Genomic DNA, 16,462 nt, shown 5'->3' on the forward strand with positions numbered 1-16,462 from the left:
ACTCTCCTGAGGCAACGTTCTTCTGCTATTTCATCCAGGGGATTCACGGGACAGACCATAATATCTTGTGCTGTATACACCACCCTCTGTAGGCACTTCCTATCAGTTGATGGCAAACCAGCGTACCACACCATGATGCAGTATGAAAGGACACTTTCTTTTGTTGACCGGTAGAAGGAGATAATCAAATGTTGATTGACATCATTCTTTCGCAATACCCTGAGGAGATGGAGTCTCTGTTGGGCTTTCTTAACCACCTGGGTTGTAATTTATTTATTTATTCTTTCTTTCTTTCTTTATTAGTATTTATTAAATAAGCTCCGCTCTGCATAATCAATCACATGATGGGGCACACCCGCACTATTTGAATGGCAATGCCCATCAACTTTGGGGTGGCCCAGCCTCTTCAACTATTTTATTGGGGGGGGGGGACCTTGGCCCCAGGAGTTGGCTCCTATGATATGGTTTTATACAAGGTCAATCAATATATACTCTAAATTGAGGGGGAGATTTGCACCTGAACCTTGTCAAATTTAAAATTGTCCCCAAGACTCACGTCACTGGTCAGCATTAACACCAGGCCTCCTAAGTCCAGCTCAAATGACCAGTCAGTGCTCAGAGGTCCAGGAGAACCGATCTGGGTCACCCCACCACCTTTCCATTCTGTGGTCATCCTCAGGAATGACAAAGGACAAATCCTCACCATACTTTCAAAGCACAGTCAACAGACATTTAAAGCACTTGACTCCCCCTCTTAAGACGCTTGGAAACACTAATTCCCCCCTCGCAGGACTACAATTCCCAGGATCCTTAACGAACCACAATTCCCAGGATTCTTTGGGTGGGGGAGAAGCCATGCTTAAATGTATGTTGTGAATATGCCCTTTCAAGGAGGGTTCCTTGCAACAGCCGGGGACTTCACACAAACAAAACACTTTTCTCTTTTCTGCAGCTGTAATCGATGCCCCTGAAGCAAATTGCATTTGCAGACAAATTATTGGATCTGTGAACTAAGCGACGGCTTATTGTATGGGGGAGCCAGAAAAGAGCGCAGGAGAGGGAGAGCTGCGCCCAAGTAACGTACATACTCCATCCCATTGTTGGGATGAAATGAAAAACACTTTTCAGTTACAAATGATAGCAATGGATAAACTTATTTATTATTATTATTATTATTATTATTATTATTATTATTATTATTATTATTATTAGGCCTAAACGGGCTTACTGGGACGCTAACTGCCTCGAAAGCAGCAGGGCTTTCCTTGCTTACAATACAGACTTCAGGGAAGATACGTTTCGAATGAATCATGTGGCAGTGTGAAAGAGATCGGAGATCGAAGGAAGCCCTGCCAACTTCGTTTGTCCATGTTGTGCCGCGTATGCCCTCTCCCCTTCCCCGGCCACAGGCTCCCCCTCCCCACGAGCAACACCGCCTCCGAGGGGCTCCGTCGGGGCCGCCGCCACGTTCCGCGACCGGCCCAAGGAAGCAGCGCTCTCCTTGCTCCGGGCCGGCAGCCAGGGCGGATCCTTGCAGCTTAGGCGCCGGGGAAGGCGCGGACCGAGGCGCAAAGCTCTCGTCGAGGTCTCCAACTCCCTTGGCTCCAGGGATCGTGCCGGCGGCAGGGCCCCGCCTCGGGATCTCCAAACTTGGAAGGGGCGATGGGCTCTCTCCACTGGCCAGGCGCAGCCCAGCCCGCGAGGAGGACCCACCCCGGGGGAGGCGAGAAGCCGCGCTCACCGTTGCCCTTTGGGCGCCTTCTGGCGTGAAGCCTCTTCGGCGGCGCGCCATGAAGGTCGAGTTCGCCCCGCTCAACATCCCCCTGGCGAGGAGGCTGCAGACGGCCGCCGTGTTTCAATGGGTCTTCTCGTTCCTGCTGCTAGGTAAGCGCGTCTGCGCCCCGTCTAGGTGCCCGATCCTCGCCTAGATCGCTTGGACGTAAACAGAAATTGCAGTAAACGAATGTGTTCGCGCCGCAGGCTAGTGAAAATTGTGCTTTTCTGAGAGTTAAGCCTGATTGGAGCTGGGAATTGTCGAGTTGGTAGAGATCACGAGGGTCACCCCCCTATAATGAAGGGATCTCATTGCCCAAGTGGGCCTCGAACCCACGACCTCATACTGTACCGACTGAGCTATCCCAGCTGTCGAAGGGTATGCATATACGATCGGGCTACAATGGAATTCTGTGCAGGCAGATCAGTACGTTTTACTTTGGAGTAAACATGCATAGGATGGGGCAGGGTTCGAGCTCATGCACGGTGCAAGTTGACTCGCAAGTAAGTCTCACTAAGCTGAGGTTCAGTTCCAAGCAGCTATGCTGTAAGCCTGCTGCCTTACTAAGGAGTAAGTCGCACTGAAACAAAGTGGAATTTAGGAAACCAGAGCAGAATCTGGCTGTTGGCTTGCGGTTCTAAACGCTTTTGCTAGGAAATAAGCCCCTCCTCACTTGATGTGGCTTACTCCAGAGTAAGGCAGCAAGCCAGTGCATACGTCTTTGTGACGAAATCCCCATTTAAAGCAGTGGGGCTTGCTTCAGAGTAAAAGTGCTTTAAGCTCAAACTGCACCATCTAGAAACAGGCAAGATGTGTTCAGTGTCCCACGTGGGGATTTGGAAAACTGCCTACTGGAACTTTTGTGATGAGCTTTGCGCGCTCTTGCGGAAAGGTTGTGATGATGTGATGGCTCTAGCATTCTAAGAGAGCAATTCTATGCAGCAGAAGCTGGAGGAAAGCAGTGTTAAGTGCTACCCTACAAGTCATGTGACAGAGCTGATAGGTTCAGGCTCCAATTTAAGTCCCTCCTCTCTGGTCCCACACCCAGAATGCCCCTTTTTGGAAGTTACATTTGGTCTTGCTTCAACTGGCTGAGCTGGGATGAGAAAATTATGCAGGGCCATCTTTAGCATATATGGTGCCATGGTGCAAATTTTCCATCCAGCGCCCCCCAAAGTTGTTGAACTTTTTTTTTAGGGAGTAGTAGGGAGTCTCGCACTGCTAAAAACATACCACCGATCGCGCCAGGGAAAGCAGCACGCAGATTGTGCCAGTTAAAATAATGTATCAGAATGCCACCACCAGGGAAAACAGCATCACTTTTGCCCCCTCCCAAAGAGAAATCAGGAGTGCGCCATCCTCAGTGGCGTACTAAGGTCAGGTGGTGCCATTTAGGTGATTGATGGGTTAAGCAAATAAATTTTGATTACAGTACAGTGGTACCTCAGGTTAAGTACTTAATTCGTTATGGAGGTCCGTACTTAACCTGAAACTGTACTGAACCCGAAGCACCACTTTAGCTAATGGGGCCTCCTGCTGTTGCCATGCTGCCGGAGGACAATTTCTGTTCTCATCCTGAAGCAAAGTTCTTAATCCGAGGTACTATTTCTGGGTTAGTGGCATCTGTAACCTGAAGTGTCTGTAACCCCAGGTACCACTGTATTTGTATACTGTATTACCAAAAGATCATGATCTAGGATTCCGTGATCAGCAGAGATGTCTTTTGGAGATATTTAAAGGACTATCTATACCCAGAAGTAAAAACTGCTAGAGTACTGATCTGCACCTAGTGACACATTTCCAAATTATTACCGGTAATTTTGGATCCCGGGGACCAATGGGCAGGTCGGGGCCGGTTGGCCACAAGTGGGCAGGCAGAGTAGTTTCATTTAGTCAAGCGGGTTGGTTGCGAGAAGAAGCCTCGCGCCCCTTTGGCTCCGCAGGTTCGGGTTGACGTGTCCATCATGCCTTGTACCAGATCTCAGTCTGAAAGCCAGAGCACCATCAAATTCCCAAAGTGGAAATCGATTAGGAGACGTCACAAACCTCTAGAGAATGAGGAGGCTTCGAAACTGGACACAAGCCCACTGTCAGTTTCACCCCAGAAGCCGGCCTCGCCTCTCAGCCCGTGTATACGTCTTGGAGATGACAATCTCTGCAATGTCACCCAGTTGCTGCCTTGCTCTCTGAGTAAGCAGGGTAAAAAAAAGAATAGCTTTCCATCCACTTCTCCCAAGGGCCGGGCTTTACTTTTCAGTGAGCGTTCAACCCCCAAATCTCCAACTAAGGGCAGCAGTTTGGTTCCCTCTCCCTTTTGTGGTGGTCAAGAAACCCCTAACACTTCACAGCAGCATCGCCACCCAAGGATTATTAATTTCAGAGGGTCACTTTCTCATAGCAATAAACTATTTCCCTCCACCAACCCAGCAAAAAATCACAGTTCTTTTCAGATGGTAACTTACACTGCTGCTGCCACCCGCTGCTTTAGTGAACAAGATGAAACCCTGCTGAGCACAACAGGACAACTCCCATGGTGCTCAGCCTCCCTTAAGTACGGTATTTTCTGGAAATGGCCCTGGAGGTAGGAGCAGAGCCACTGAAGCACAGGGTTCCCAACCCCCACCTCCCTGAGATGCTCCAACAGGATACCATGATACTGAAAACTGCCAGTCAGTCAAGAGGAGCAAGCAGGGTCACATTCCACCTATCCTTCTCCCAACAACTGTCATCAACCATGGCTACTAAGGCAGGTTCAGTGGTATGGCCAGCCATGAAGCCAGACTAGAACATATCCAAGTTGCCTCCAAGCAAGCCTGAACCTATCAAACCTATCCATTCTTAAGGAAATCAGCCCTGAGTGCTCACTGGAAGGACAGATCCTGAAGCTGAGGCTCCAATACTTGAGAAGAGAAGACTCTCTGGAAAAGACCCTGATGTTGGGAAAGATGGAGGGCACAAGAAGAAGGGGATGACAGAGGACGAGATGGTTGGACAGTGTTCTCGAAGCTACCAGCATGAGTTTGACCAAACTGCAGGAGGCAGTGGAAGACAGAAGTGCCTGGCGTGCTCTGGTCCATGGGGTCACGAAGAGTCGGACACGACTAAACAACAACAACAAGCATGAACCTGGACTGTTGCCACCCTTTCTATTGCTTTGCCCCCAAAGGGGCTATTTGCCAGTGTAATAGTTGTCTAACTACTGAGCCCAGGGAGATCTTCTTAAGGCAGGGACACACCACTGTATTCAGAGCTACAATACCTCTCAGATAAAAAGGAACCTGTGAAATTCAGAGCTACCCCAAATCCTGTCTCGCGGGCAGATGCAAGAGTGCTGATTATCATTGTGCTGATGGTTATTCTTTTTCAAATGGAGCTACTGCACCCCACCCTGGGGTCCCTTGTGAAGAAGGGTAGGCTGAAAATATTTCAAGCAAATAGCTAAATGAGGAAAGCCCTGTTACGTTTTACAGCCTAAAACCGGTTAACAATACAAAAGATTACAACTGTTTTTCTTATAATCTGCTTCTGAAGTCAGAGCAGTGAGTCATTTTGATGGGTTCTGTTGAAAAGGGGCTTTCGTTGTACTCCTTTTGCTGCCTGCTAGAAACATTTTTGTTTACCCGGATATTGAGAATGCTGATGTGTTCTTAGTTTATTGCTGCTTCCAATTCTTTGGATGTTTTAATTGTTTTCACTAATAATTTCATTGTATTCTTCTTTCTGTAAACTGCCTTGGGTTTTTTTCGGGGAGGCGGCAGTTACAATCACTTGGTGTATAAATTTCACAAAATAAATAAAAATAAATAATATGTTTAAAAACAAACAAACTCGGAGATAGCCACATTTCACTTGCAAACATATCTTCACCCACATCCTAAGCAGCTCATCCAGGTGACTCTTGCCATATGATTGCCCCTTAAGTAATTTATAACTGCCTGACTTTAAGACTCTTCTGTGACATACTAGAAACAGTACTGGATGTACTGGAATTATTTAGCTAGTATATGTGTGTGTGTAGGATGGTAATTTCTAACAGGAGAAACTAATCTTGCAAGTTAGAATGTAGAGAAGAGGTGGAGTCAAAGAGATACCAAAGTTATTGCACAGGTATAATCAGATGCAGCTATTTGGGGGGGGGGGAGAGAAGGAAATAAAAATAATAGTAGTGCCATGGTGAAGTGCTACAGTATAACCCATGCCCTACTCCTTAAACCTGAATGATGAATAGAAATGGCATTAAGAAAGGAGTGCTTCAAAAAAGCATGCAAAACAAATATTTATTGTTCCTTCATTGAGATGGTTTTGCAGGGCTTCAGTAGCCAAGCCTTCCTCCTCTCCCCTATAAAAACATAACATAACCATAACCAGTGGCTACTAATCAGCTCATTCTCCATTGGAAATAACCTTCTAAGATCCTTCACCATAGCTGTCAAGCCATTTGTTACAGCAAACTGAAGTCAGAGCTTCAATTTTCCAACCAAGTCTTGGTTCACTGAGACTTCTCTGTCACATTACTTTCCTCCCTTCACCTTCCTGGGGATTTTTAAAAAAGCTTTAACCACAGTTTAGCTGTAATTTTTAAGAGTAGTTTTTGTGTGAATTACCACAGATCGTTTGATGCTGTACTACTAACTGAAAACAGGGCAAAGAGGAGTTACTAAAAATAGCCATACTAACTGGTGCAGGTTTTATATACAACCATCCAGATGGAAAAGATCCTGCTGGTTTCCAGTCTACTGCTTGGACCAACAAAATCTGCACAGCCCACCTGTGACTTGAAAAGCTGTCTTTCTGAAAGCACTTCCTTTGATGGGAAATAAAACTTTTCCAAAGCCACAAGTTTGCTTTGTGAGCTATCCTGCACTTTTGGAAAACTAGGCTAGACATTTTTCTAAATAAAGTCCAAGGAAAAGAATGGAAAGGAGAATAAACTTGGGTCACTCTTGGCTGCCTGCACACCAGAGTTTTTAAGAACGAAAAGTAAGCCTGCTGGGTCAGGCCAATGGCTCATCTAGTCCTGCATTCTGTTCTCACAGTGGCCAATCAGATGCTTGTGGGAAGCTTGCAAACTGGATGTGAGCGCAACAGCACTCTGCGCTGCTGCAATATGCAACAACTGGTATTCAGAGGCATAATGCCTCTGGCTGTAGTGGTAGAGCATAGTCATCACAGCTTGTAGCTATTGATAGCCTTGTTTTAACAACAACAACAACAACAACAACAACAACAACAACAACAACAACAACAACAAATTTTATTTATACCCCGCCCTCCCCGGCCAGGGCAGCTAACACCAGTAAAATGACAGTAAAAACATAATAGGGAAAAAAAAACAATTTAAAATACAGGTTAAAATGCAATTTAAAATGCAGCCTCATTTTAAAAGTAGCCCATAGATCAAAACCATAAGGGGAGGGAAACATAAGGGGCAGACTGAGTCCAAACCAAAGGCCAGGCGGAACAGCTCTGTCTTGCAGGCCCTGTGGAAAGATGTCAAGTCCCGCAGGGCCCTAGTCTCTTGTGACAGAGCGTTCCACCAAGTCGGGGCCAGTACCGAAAAGACCCTGGCCCTGGTTGAGACCAATCTAACCACCTTGCGACTTGGGACCTCCAAAATGTTGTCATTTGTGGACCTTAAGGTCCTCCGTGGGGCATACCAGGAGAGGCAGTCCCATAGGTATGTGGGTTTCATAACTGTTGAAATAGTTCTTCTGAAATCTCTTGCTTAAAAGATTCCAAAAAAGGTCCTGATGATGACTGCGGTTTTCTGAGGACCCAAAATGTCAATAGAATATGCTAAAACTTTTTTGTATATATAGGAAATTAAGATTTGTACATTTCCTTTTGAGAAACTACAATCTTTGCCAATGTGAGTTATGTACATCTGTTCAGTTTCGCAATCCTAAACTCACTGATCTGGGAGTGAGTCCTACCAGTTTCAGAAAATACTTCCAATTGAATGTCTTTAGGATTACTGCCATTGCAAAACAAGAAATGTGATCCATTTCCTAAGCATAAACAAATAAAGCTAAACTCAGCAGGATAGGTTCCTAGGTCACAGTTACATATGAAGGCAACCTAAAAACAACTAATTAGTGGTTTTATTAAATGTACAATACTCCAGCATATTGCAGCATAGCAATAAAGGCTGATTAATTATTTCATGCTCTGAATTGCATCCTTCATTACAGTGAAGCACTGGACATTTGGCAATTCAGTTGAGGAAATTTGAAGTTCGATTTGTGTTCCATCACAATTTGACTATAACAGTGATGGACTTGTAATCTGGTGAACCGAGTTCGATTCCCCACTCCTCCACATGCAGCTGCTGGGTGACCTTGGGCCAGTCACACTTCTTTGAAGTCTCTCAGCCTCACGCACCTCAGAGTGTGTTTGTTGTGGGGGAGGAAGGGAAAGGAGAATGTTAGCCACTTTGAGACTCCTTGGGGTAGTGATAAAGCGGGATATCAAATCCAAACTCTAAACTAAATACCATACTTTCCCGTGTATGAGACAACATCCCCCTCCATTTTTTAGTCCAGACTTTGGGGTCGTCTTATACATGGATTTCTACCATAAGTCTGTGGTGAGCTATGCGTCAGCTCGGACATTCCTGCCAGCTCCTGAGTCAATGAGGCTGGGCTTCGGAGGTAGCTGTGGAGCCAAGCTGAGACGAGGGAAGCAAGATGCAGGCTCCTGCCATTATGCAGTGAAATACATCACCACTTCCATCAACCAGGGCAGTGGGTCATTCAGGTATTTTAAAAGACTGATTTCTTAATTTTGGGCTCCCAAAAGTAGGAGTCATCTTATACATGGGGGCCTCTTCAACGCAGAAAAATACAGTAATTTTCTGTAGGGCGGAAATTAACCAAAGTACCTTGGTGTGACCAGCACATATTGTTTCCCCCTTATGCTGGTGGAGTTGTAAGGTACAAGGAACATATGTGGTGACATGAAACTATATACAGTGGTACCTCAGGTTAAGTACTTAACTTGTTCTGGAGGTCCATACTTAACCTGAAACTGTTCTTAACCTGAAGCACCACTTTAGCTAATGGGGCCTCCCGCTGCTGCTGCCCCACCAGAGCACAATTTCTGTTCTCATCCTGAAGCAAAGTTCTTAACCTGAAGCACTATTTCTGGGTTAGCAGAGTCTGTAACCTGAAGCGTATGTAACCTGAGGTACCACTGTACCAAAGTTCTGGAAGCAGGTTGTAATGGAAATTATTGTTGGCAAACAGGTTTGCCCTGGATGCTAAGTTATGTCTCATCCAATTTTGACGGCCAGTTCTGACCTTACTTCTCAGCCATTAATTCTATATATCTGTTGCTTGCCCCTTGATCTGTCAAGTGCGGAAGGATGCATCTTGTTATTCTATAAATCCATTGCTTTAAAAAAAGTCATGTTCTTTACCATTTCCAAAAAAGCCTGACTCATAAAATATGTGCCGCCAGGGGTGATGTGGACCCTACCGACTTTGCTTCTACTTTGGGGCCGTTTGTTATCTATATGACCAAACAATCCCATGGTTGACACATTCCCACTAAATATGGGTTTATTTGGCAACATTCATGATTATTTGGTACAAATAGTAACCCTGTATTCCCAGTCACATGGGCAGGGTATATAACTACTACTACCAGTGGCGTAGCGTGGGGGGTGCAGGGGGGGCCGGCCGCACCGGGCGCAACATCTAGGGGTTAGGGTTAGGGGGCGTAAATCCATGGGTTAGGGGGTGCAAATCCATGGGTTAGGGGGCACAAATCCATGGGTTAGGGGGCGCAAATTACTTGCCTTGCCCCGGGTGCTGACAACCCACGCTACGCCACTGACTACTACTACTGCTACTACTACTACTACTGAAAAAACAAATAAAGCAAAATGTAGTATTTACCAAAGTCTTAAGCATCCAGAGATTGTGCTGATGGTATTTACATTACTTTTATTGCTGCTGCTTATCTTGTGAGGGGTGGCCCTGAGGAACGCCAATCAAGGGACTTACTTCAGAGAAGTCTAGTATGGCTTCGTACACACTGTAAATTGTGGACAGCTTGGTGTGGAGTGTTCCAGTTGTTAGTACTACATCAGACTTTTGAGCCAACATTACAAATGCAATTTCTTACTGGAGAGAATGTAGAACTTGGCTTCCAGATTCCAAATGTGTGATGTGTGGAGTGTCACCTTGTATGTCTCAGCCTGAATCAGGAGGAACCTTTCCTTCAACCAGTGTGGCTAGTATAGGAGCAGTCAGAGCTGCAAGAGTCCCCTTCATAGCAGAGCGCTTGTGTCCTTATGAAACACTTCTCCATGACTAATATCAGCAAAAAGCCGTTTGCATGAATTCATGAAAATACTCTCTTGGAACTTTCAGCTTGTGGCTCATTTGTCCTAGCATACATCTAGTTTCTGCCAGAGGCTGCTCTCCAAAGCAGAACAGACAAAGATAGCAGTTGTTCTCTTATTAATCATCTGTAAAGATCAAGGACATGGTGACACGAGGAAGGCAACTGCATGGGGCTTCATGCAGATGAAAGAAATCAAGTGTTCGGCTCAGGCAAATTTCTGTATATGGATGGGGCCTTACTGAGCATAGGTTTTTCCAGATCTACGAATGGTTTATGTAGTGGAATAACTGCTAGGAAATTATTGGCATCCGGTTGTCTCGAAAGACAATGGAGTCTGCCTCGGGGGTGAAATCAAACCGCTGGAAGATCACAACGTCTGCTGTGGCTGCAGAGACTGGTAACTCCTAACTGCTGCTTCCCAAGTTGTTTTTGTTGCATTAGCTGCACTGAAGTGACCTCTCTGGGGTGCAAACCTGGGCAGTGTTTATGGAGGTCTTGGACTGTCCAGATGACAATTCCCCTCTCTTGGCCTCACTGATGTGGTCCAAAGGAAAGCAGAGCTATACATTTGGCACCTGCCTGGCTGCAGGTGTTGCCAGAAGGAGGTATACAAGACACCATCCAGGTATCTTAGAGTCTCCATTCTGGATTTGTGTAGAATTTGCTCCTTAGCCTTTTCTTCTCCTGCAGATGCCCCACAGGGTAGCAGGTACAGGTTTTTCCTCAGGGAAAATTAGGACCAGAGTTTTCCTTTGCCTAGATGGGCTACCTTCCTGGGTTGATGAGCCACACCTGCTCCTCACTTCCCTCTATGGTGCATGCAGAAACCACCTTTTTGACCATTGGACCCACTCTTGGTCTTGTCTGCACAATCTGCTGGAGCCTGTCTGCAGGGGAAGTCCCCAACCCACTGAGGGTTTGAGACCCATTGGCTACCCTCCCCTGGTTTAGTCAGCCAGTCGGAACATTTCCCAGAATGTGGCTGCTGTCGCATGCTGACAGCTTCTAGCAGCCACAGGTGAGAGCTGAGTGCAGGATGGGGACCAAAGGTGGGCAAACTACCCCAGAAGTAGCACGATGTGTCTCCCGCCAGAGGTGTTCCTCCTAACTCCCCATACACTCCATTCAAGAGAATAAAATGTTACAAATAATTGGCAAAAAAAAAAAAAAAAAAAGATTGAATCTTTACCACAGTATGCAGCCTCGGTCCAGTATACCTGAAACGAGCGTCTCTCCCCCCCCCCCCCATCATTTTGCCTGGACACTGAGGTCCAGTGCTGAGGGCCTTCTGGTGGTTCCCTCACTGCGAGAGGCCAAGTTACAGGGAACCAGGCAGAGGGCCTTCTCAGTACTGGCGCCCAGCCTGTGGAACGCCCTCCCATCAGATGTCAAAGAGAAAAACAACTACCAGATTTTTAGAAGACATCTGAAGGCAGCCCTGTTTAGGGAAGCTTTTAATGTTTAACAGACTACTGTATTTTAATACTTTGTTGGAAGCTGCCCAGAGTGACTGGGGCAGCCAGATGGACGGGGTATAAATAATAAATTATTATTATTATTATTATTATTATTATTATTATTATGCCACTCAACTTGCCCAGTGGTGCAGGGCAGGACTTTGGGCAGAAGTTCAGGGCCTCACTCAGCAGAATGAGGAGGAGCCACCTGCCTCAAATGCAGCAGTGCTGGCTTACCACATTTGAAACACGGCCATCAAAAGGAATTGCAATCCCACCTCTCCACATTCTTATACCATTAAGCCTGGAGTCTAAACTTACCAAATGGCTCGCTTCTTTGTCAGTGAGGATGAACTGACTTTCTGTCATTCCATCCAATGCTCTGACAGCTCCTAAACCATTTATTATTCATTAATAGAAGCTAGAGGCACAGCCTCGGACAAGTATTTCCTGCTTAATCCAATTAGTGTAATAATGTTTTGTTTGCTGAACACCCAGCGCGGATTAAGCACAAGGGAGACAACTTGCTTCAGTGCAATGACTTTGTGTGGTGCTTTTCTGTTAGGTTTTTCTTTTATGCGTTGGATCCCAAATAATGTTGCGCCAATGTTGTATGTCTGACTGGAGTCAGGCTGTTTAGATGAGGAGCTATACAAGTGAGCCAAACTGGAAGTCTGGCTCCAAGTGCTTGCTTTCATGTATGTTGCAGTTCCATACAGTTTGAGGGTGAAAATAGGGGTGTTGTCTGAATGCCAACACAGCTCTCTCCATCACTGCACATTGCAATGACACCTCCTGCCATGTAACAGAAGCACAGTTATCTTCTTTTTAAACCTGGGGAATCTCTAATCTCATGATGAATCTGCTTGCGTATGCCGTCTAATACAACAAGTGGGTATTGCAGTGCAAATAAATGTTGCAGTGTGTTGGGCTCCCTATTCAGGATTCCAGTTGCTCCATCCTTTTCCACCACCCTGAGCAATTCACAATCCACAGCCACTGAGCACACTTGGGCTGAATCTAGACACATCAAAGAAGCATTTCAGTTAAACGCATTGCAAACTTTGTATGAGAAATCGGGTTAGCAAAAATGGAACTCCACAGTGCCATCTGGTGTCATAGTGTTAGAATGCATAAACAATGCATATAAAGTGATATTTCTTTGCCAGTGTAGCTGAGTCCTTAGTTCTCATAGGTTTGTTTGTGAATCACTTCCCTTCCTAGGCTTTTCCCCTGCACACCGCAGGGTCCCCAGCCCACTATCTTCTTCTTGTCTGTGAATGTTCCCATTTTTGGCTGCGAAAGCAACAGCAATCACAATCTGAGCATCAGAAATAGAGGAGATTATATATATTAATTATAAGAATAAACACTTACATCAGGAATGGAAGTGAAGCTGATGCTCTTCTGTGAACTGGCCACTACTATTTATTGAAAGGGAATCCTCAAAATTGTTGCCAAAGCCCCTGAGAGACAGTTTTCTACTAGGAACAGGTACAGTGGGACCTCTGGATGCAAACGGGATCCGTTCCAGAGCCCAGTTTGCATCCAGAAGCGAACGCAACCCACGTCCGTGCATCTGTGCGGGTCGCGATTTGCCGCTTCCACGCATGCGCCTGACGTCATTTTGACCATCTGCGCATGCGCAGTCACCAAAACCTGGAAGTAACGTGCTCCATTACTTCCGGGTTGCCGCAGCACGCAACCCGATAATACTTATCCCAAAGCTACTTCAACCCAAGGTATGACTGTACTGGAAACCACAGAGGATGCAAAGTTCATAATCATAACAACATATATTAAGGACTTTACAAGGCTGTCATCTGCTGGTAAGTCTAGTATTCAGCAGGGAGCAACAAACTCTGGTTCAGGTGAAGGAATTGTAAGATCTAGGCTAGGGAGCACACATGTAAACACACTGGAATCCTTGAGCTCTTCTTTCCTTATAGACAGCTTGTTGTAACACACAGTACATCTAAAGTCATTGTGTTTTTGGATCCCTAACCCACAGCCCTCAGAATATCCTTGGGGAGTCTGAAAAAGTTTCCCCACTCCTGCTTCTAGGTCATGTGGGGTGTTTTATTTCAGTCTCACTTCCTCATTGGTCATTAATGTGTCACCTATGGCCCTGTTTCCTTCAAGCCACCCTGTTTCCCTTAGGGATGTAAAAGTAGATGCAAATCGAGAGGGGAGGGACCCTGCCCAAACCACAAGATGTTTGTGCCCTGCCCTCAATTTCATTTGTGCTAGAGGTGAAACCCAGCAGAGGGATAACTTTAAAATGCATTTTCAATAATAAGTCCTTGTCTTGGAATATCTGAGGGAAAGTGCCTCTGCTCATGGGAAACACATTTAGGTTGTGTAGACATTTAAAGCACCCCCATTCCAATTGATTCATGGGAATTGTAGTTTTCCCCTCGCAGAGCTAGAGTTCCCAGAGCCCTTAACAAACTACCCTCTCCATCTCCCATTTTATCCTCACAACAACCCTGTGGGGTAGTTTAGACAGAGATAGTGATTGGTTGAAGGCCACCTGCTTAAGATTCATGGTGTTTAGCAGGGGTTTGACCCCTGGGGAAAACCAAAGCCTGCAATTGGGTAGGAGAAATCACGCATGTGGAGAAAGTCAGGGATAAATTGAACGGGAAGGTGCAGGAACTAAACTGAAATTAAATGCAAACAAGAGTGGTGGAGTAGCTCATCCTGGATGGGGCTGGTGGGAGTTGTAGTCTAAATGACTGAGCATTTACTCTTTCAGGTCCCTAACATTGCTCAGAGTGACATGCAGAGACTTACCAGTTGAACTGCCTGTGTCACTGTGTTGCCTTTCACCAAAAATATGTTGTTGTCCAAGGTTTATGTAACTTGGTCTTCAACTTGCTTTTAATCAAAGCTGCTTAAGAACTCTCTCATGTGTTTGTTGTTGATCTATTTAACACCATGAGCTTTGTTAACTTTGCTTAACAGGTCATTCAGACAAACACAGAAAGAACAGTGGGTGTGTTAGTTTGAGCCTTAGTGTTTCTGAGTTCATTTGGCTTCCTACCCTAAGGAAAGCAGGACGCACATCTCAGGGTAAGCCCTTGGTTAGTGCAAAAGCAAACCTATCCTATCAGCTTTTGTTGCTATCTGGACTGTGTGGCAGCCTTTGTGAAGTCTTTGAATAGCCCTGCCAGGTACTAGTCATCAAACTTTGTGTGACTTTCATACCTCAAGGTCATGTTGATGTTAAGCCATGTGGAATCCTGCCAAGGAGCTGAAAGGGTAGTAATTCTGTCAAGCCAAGTGAGACTATATTGAGTCATTGTCATGTCAGGAACTTGCTCAGCCACAAATGGAATACGTACATCTCAGCTTCTGGAATAAGTTGCAAAACTTGTGCCGCAAGATACTTGTAATACAAGAACTCATGACCACTTGCTTGATAAATCAAGAGGAAAGTTTATCATAACTATCCTCCCCCCCTGAAACGCTCTCAGGATGCCTTTGCTTTAAGTTCTGCACGTACATGGGATTATTGTTCAGGCTCTAAATCTGTTAAAGTTTGGCACTGGGAGAAGACTCTCTGTTTTGAAAGTGTGTTACTCAAGAAAGGTCTGGCCTTCCATGGCTTTCACTTTTCCAATTCCTTTCCGTCTCCTTGTCTCTTGCCAAATAATTTCTAAATTGTGTCGGATTGTACATTTTGGATACAAGCTATATTTCGGGAAACAAATGTATTTCATTTGGACGAGAAAGAAAATTGAGAGTTTAAAAAAACAAAGTTTGGCTTTAGACAATTTCTTCTCAAGTTCATTTCCCTTAAAATGGTGAATTCCTATACACGTCTACTTAGAAATATGTTCCGTTGATTTAAATGAGCTTACCGCTAAGTGAATTGATGTAGGATTGAAAGCAATGGAGCTTACTTCTGAGTAGACATGAACAGGGCAGCACTGTTGGCTGCCTATTTTCCTGCGGCTCTTCTTTGCTGTATCTGCCACTGTTGTGTTAGCCCTACTCAGCTCCTGACACCTGCATATTGACTGTGGATATCTGAAAAGCGACTTTTGCATCTATTCATGTATACATGTCAGGATTAGAATAGTTTATCATTAGTGTGGTTGAAAGGTTCCTTTTTATTTCCAAAGCTAAAAATAAATTATTGCCCTGCTTCAGCTTGAAGGTATCATGGAATTGCAGTACCAAACCACATATTCTCAGCAGAATGATTAATATTTATCATTTTAAATTATCCAAGGCAGGACATTATGCCTCCGTGCTCTGATTTCTCGTTTTATCAGGCAGAATGACAAAAATGAAACAAAATAAAGGGCAAAATAAAACCCCCAGCATTTGATGAAGGATTTCAAAGAGTATACAGTGGTACCTCGGGTTACAGACGCTTCAGGTTGCAGACACTTCAGGTTACAGACTATTTCTGCTAACCCAGAAATAGTACCTCGGGTTAAGAACTTTGCTTCAGGATGAGAACAGACATCGCGCAGCGGCAGCAGCGGGAGGCTCCATTGGCTAAAGTGGTACCTCAGGTTAAGAACAGTTTCAGGTTAAGAACGGACCTCTGGAACGAATTACCGTATTTTTCGCTCTATAACACGCACCAGACCATAACACGCACATAGTTTTTAGAGGAGAAAAACAAGAAAGAAAATATTCTAAACAAAATAGTGGATATATGATTTTTGTGGTTCATGCTGTGGCCACAGACGTGATCTGACAGTGAGTTTGGAGTAGCCCAATGCAAAAATCCTGAGGATCCATGTGGATCCATGCTTTGTAACCATGGAGGAGGGAAGGAAGGGGAACCATGGATCCTCTGCTCACGACTGCAGCAGATCCCCCCCGCCACCCGCAGGCATTCGCTCCATAACACGCACAGACA

General features: G+C 45.3%; 1 protein-coding gene across 1 annotated transcript in view; it reads left to right on the forward strand.

Annotated features, from left to right (window-relative positions):
• Positions 1-1,221: 1,221 nt before the first annotated feature.
• Positions 1,222-16,462, forward strand: part of MOGAT1 (monoacylglycerol O-acyltransferase 1) — a 28,207-nt gene continuing 12,966 nt past the window's right edge. Inside the window, exon 1 of the mRNA XM_081861589.1 lies at positions 1,222-1,884. Coding sequence (XP_081717715.1) covers positions 1,311-1,884 — 574 coding nt within the window. The 5' untranslated portion in view covers positions 1,222-1,310. The remainder of the gene's footprint in view (positions 1,885-16,462) is intronic.

Source organism: Podarcis erhardii (assembly GCF_964252035.2).
Source record: "Podarcis erhardii genome assembly, chromosome: 5".
NCBI lineage: Eukaryota > Metazoa > Chordata > Lepidosauria > Squamata > Lacertidae > Podarcis > Podarcis erhardii.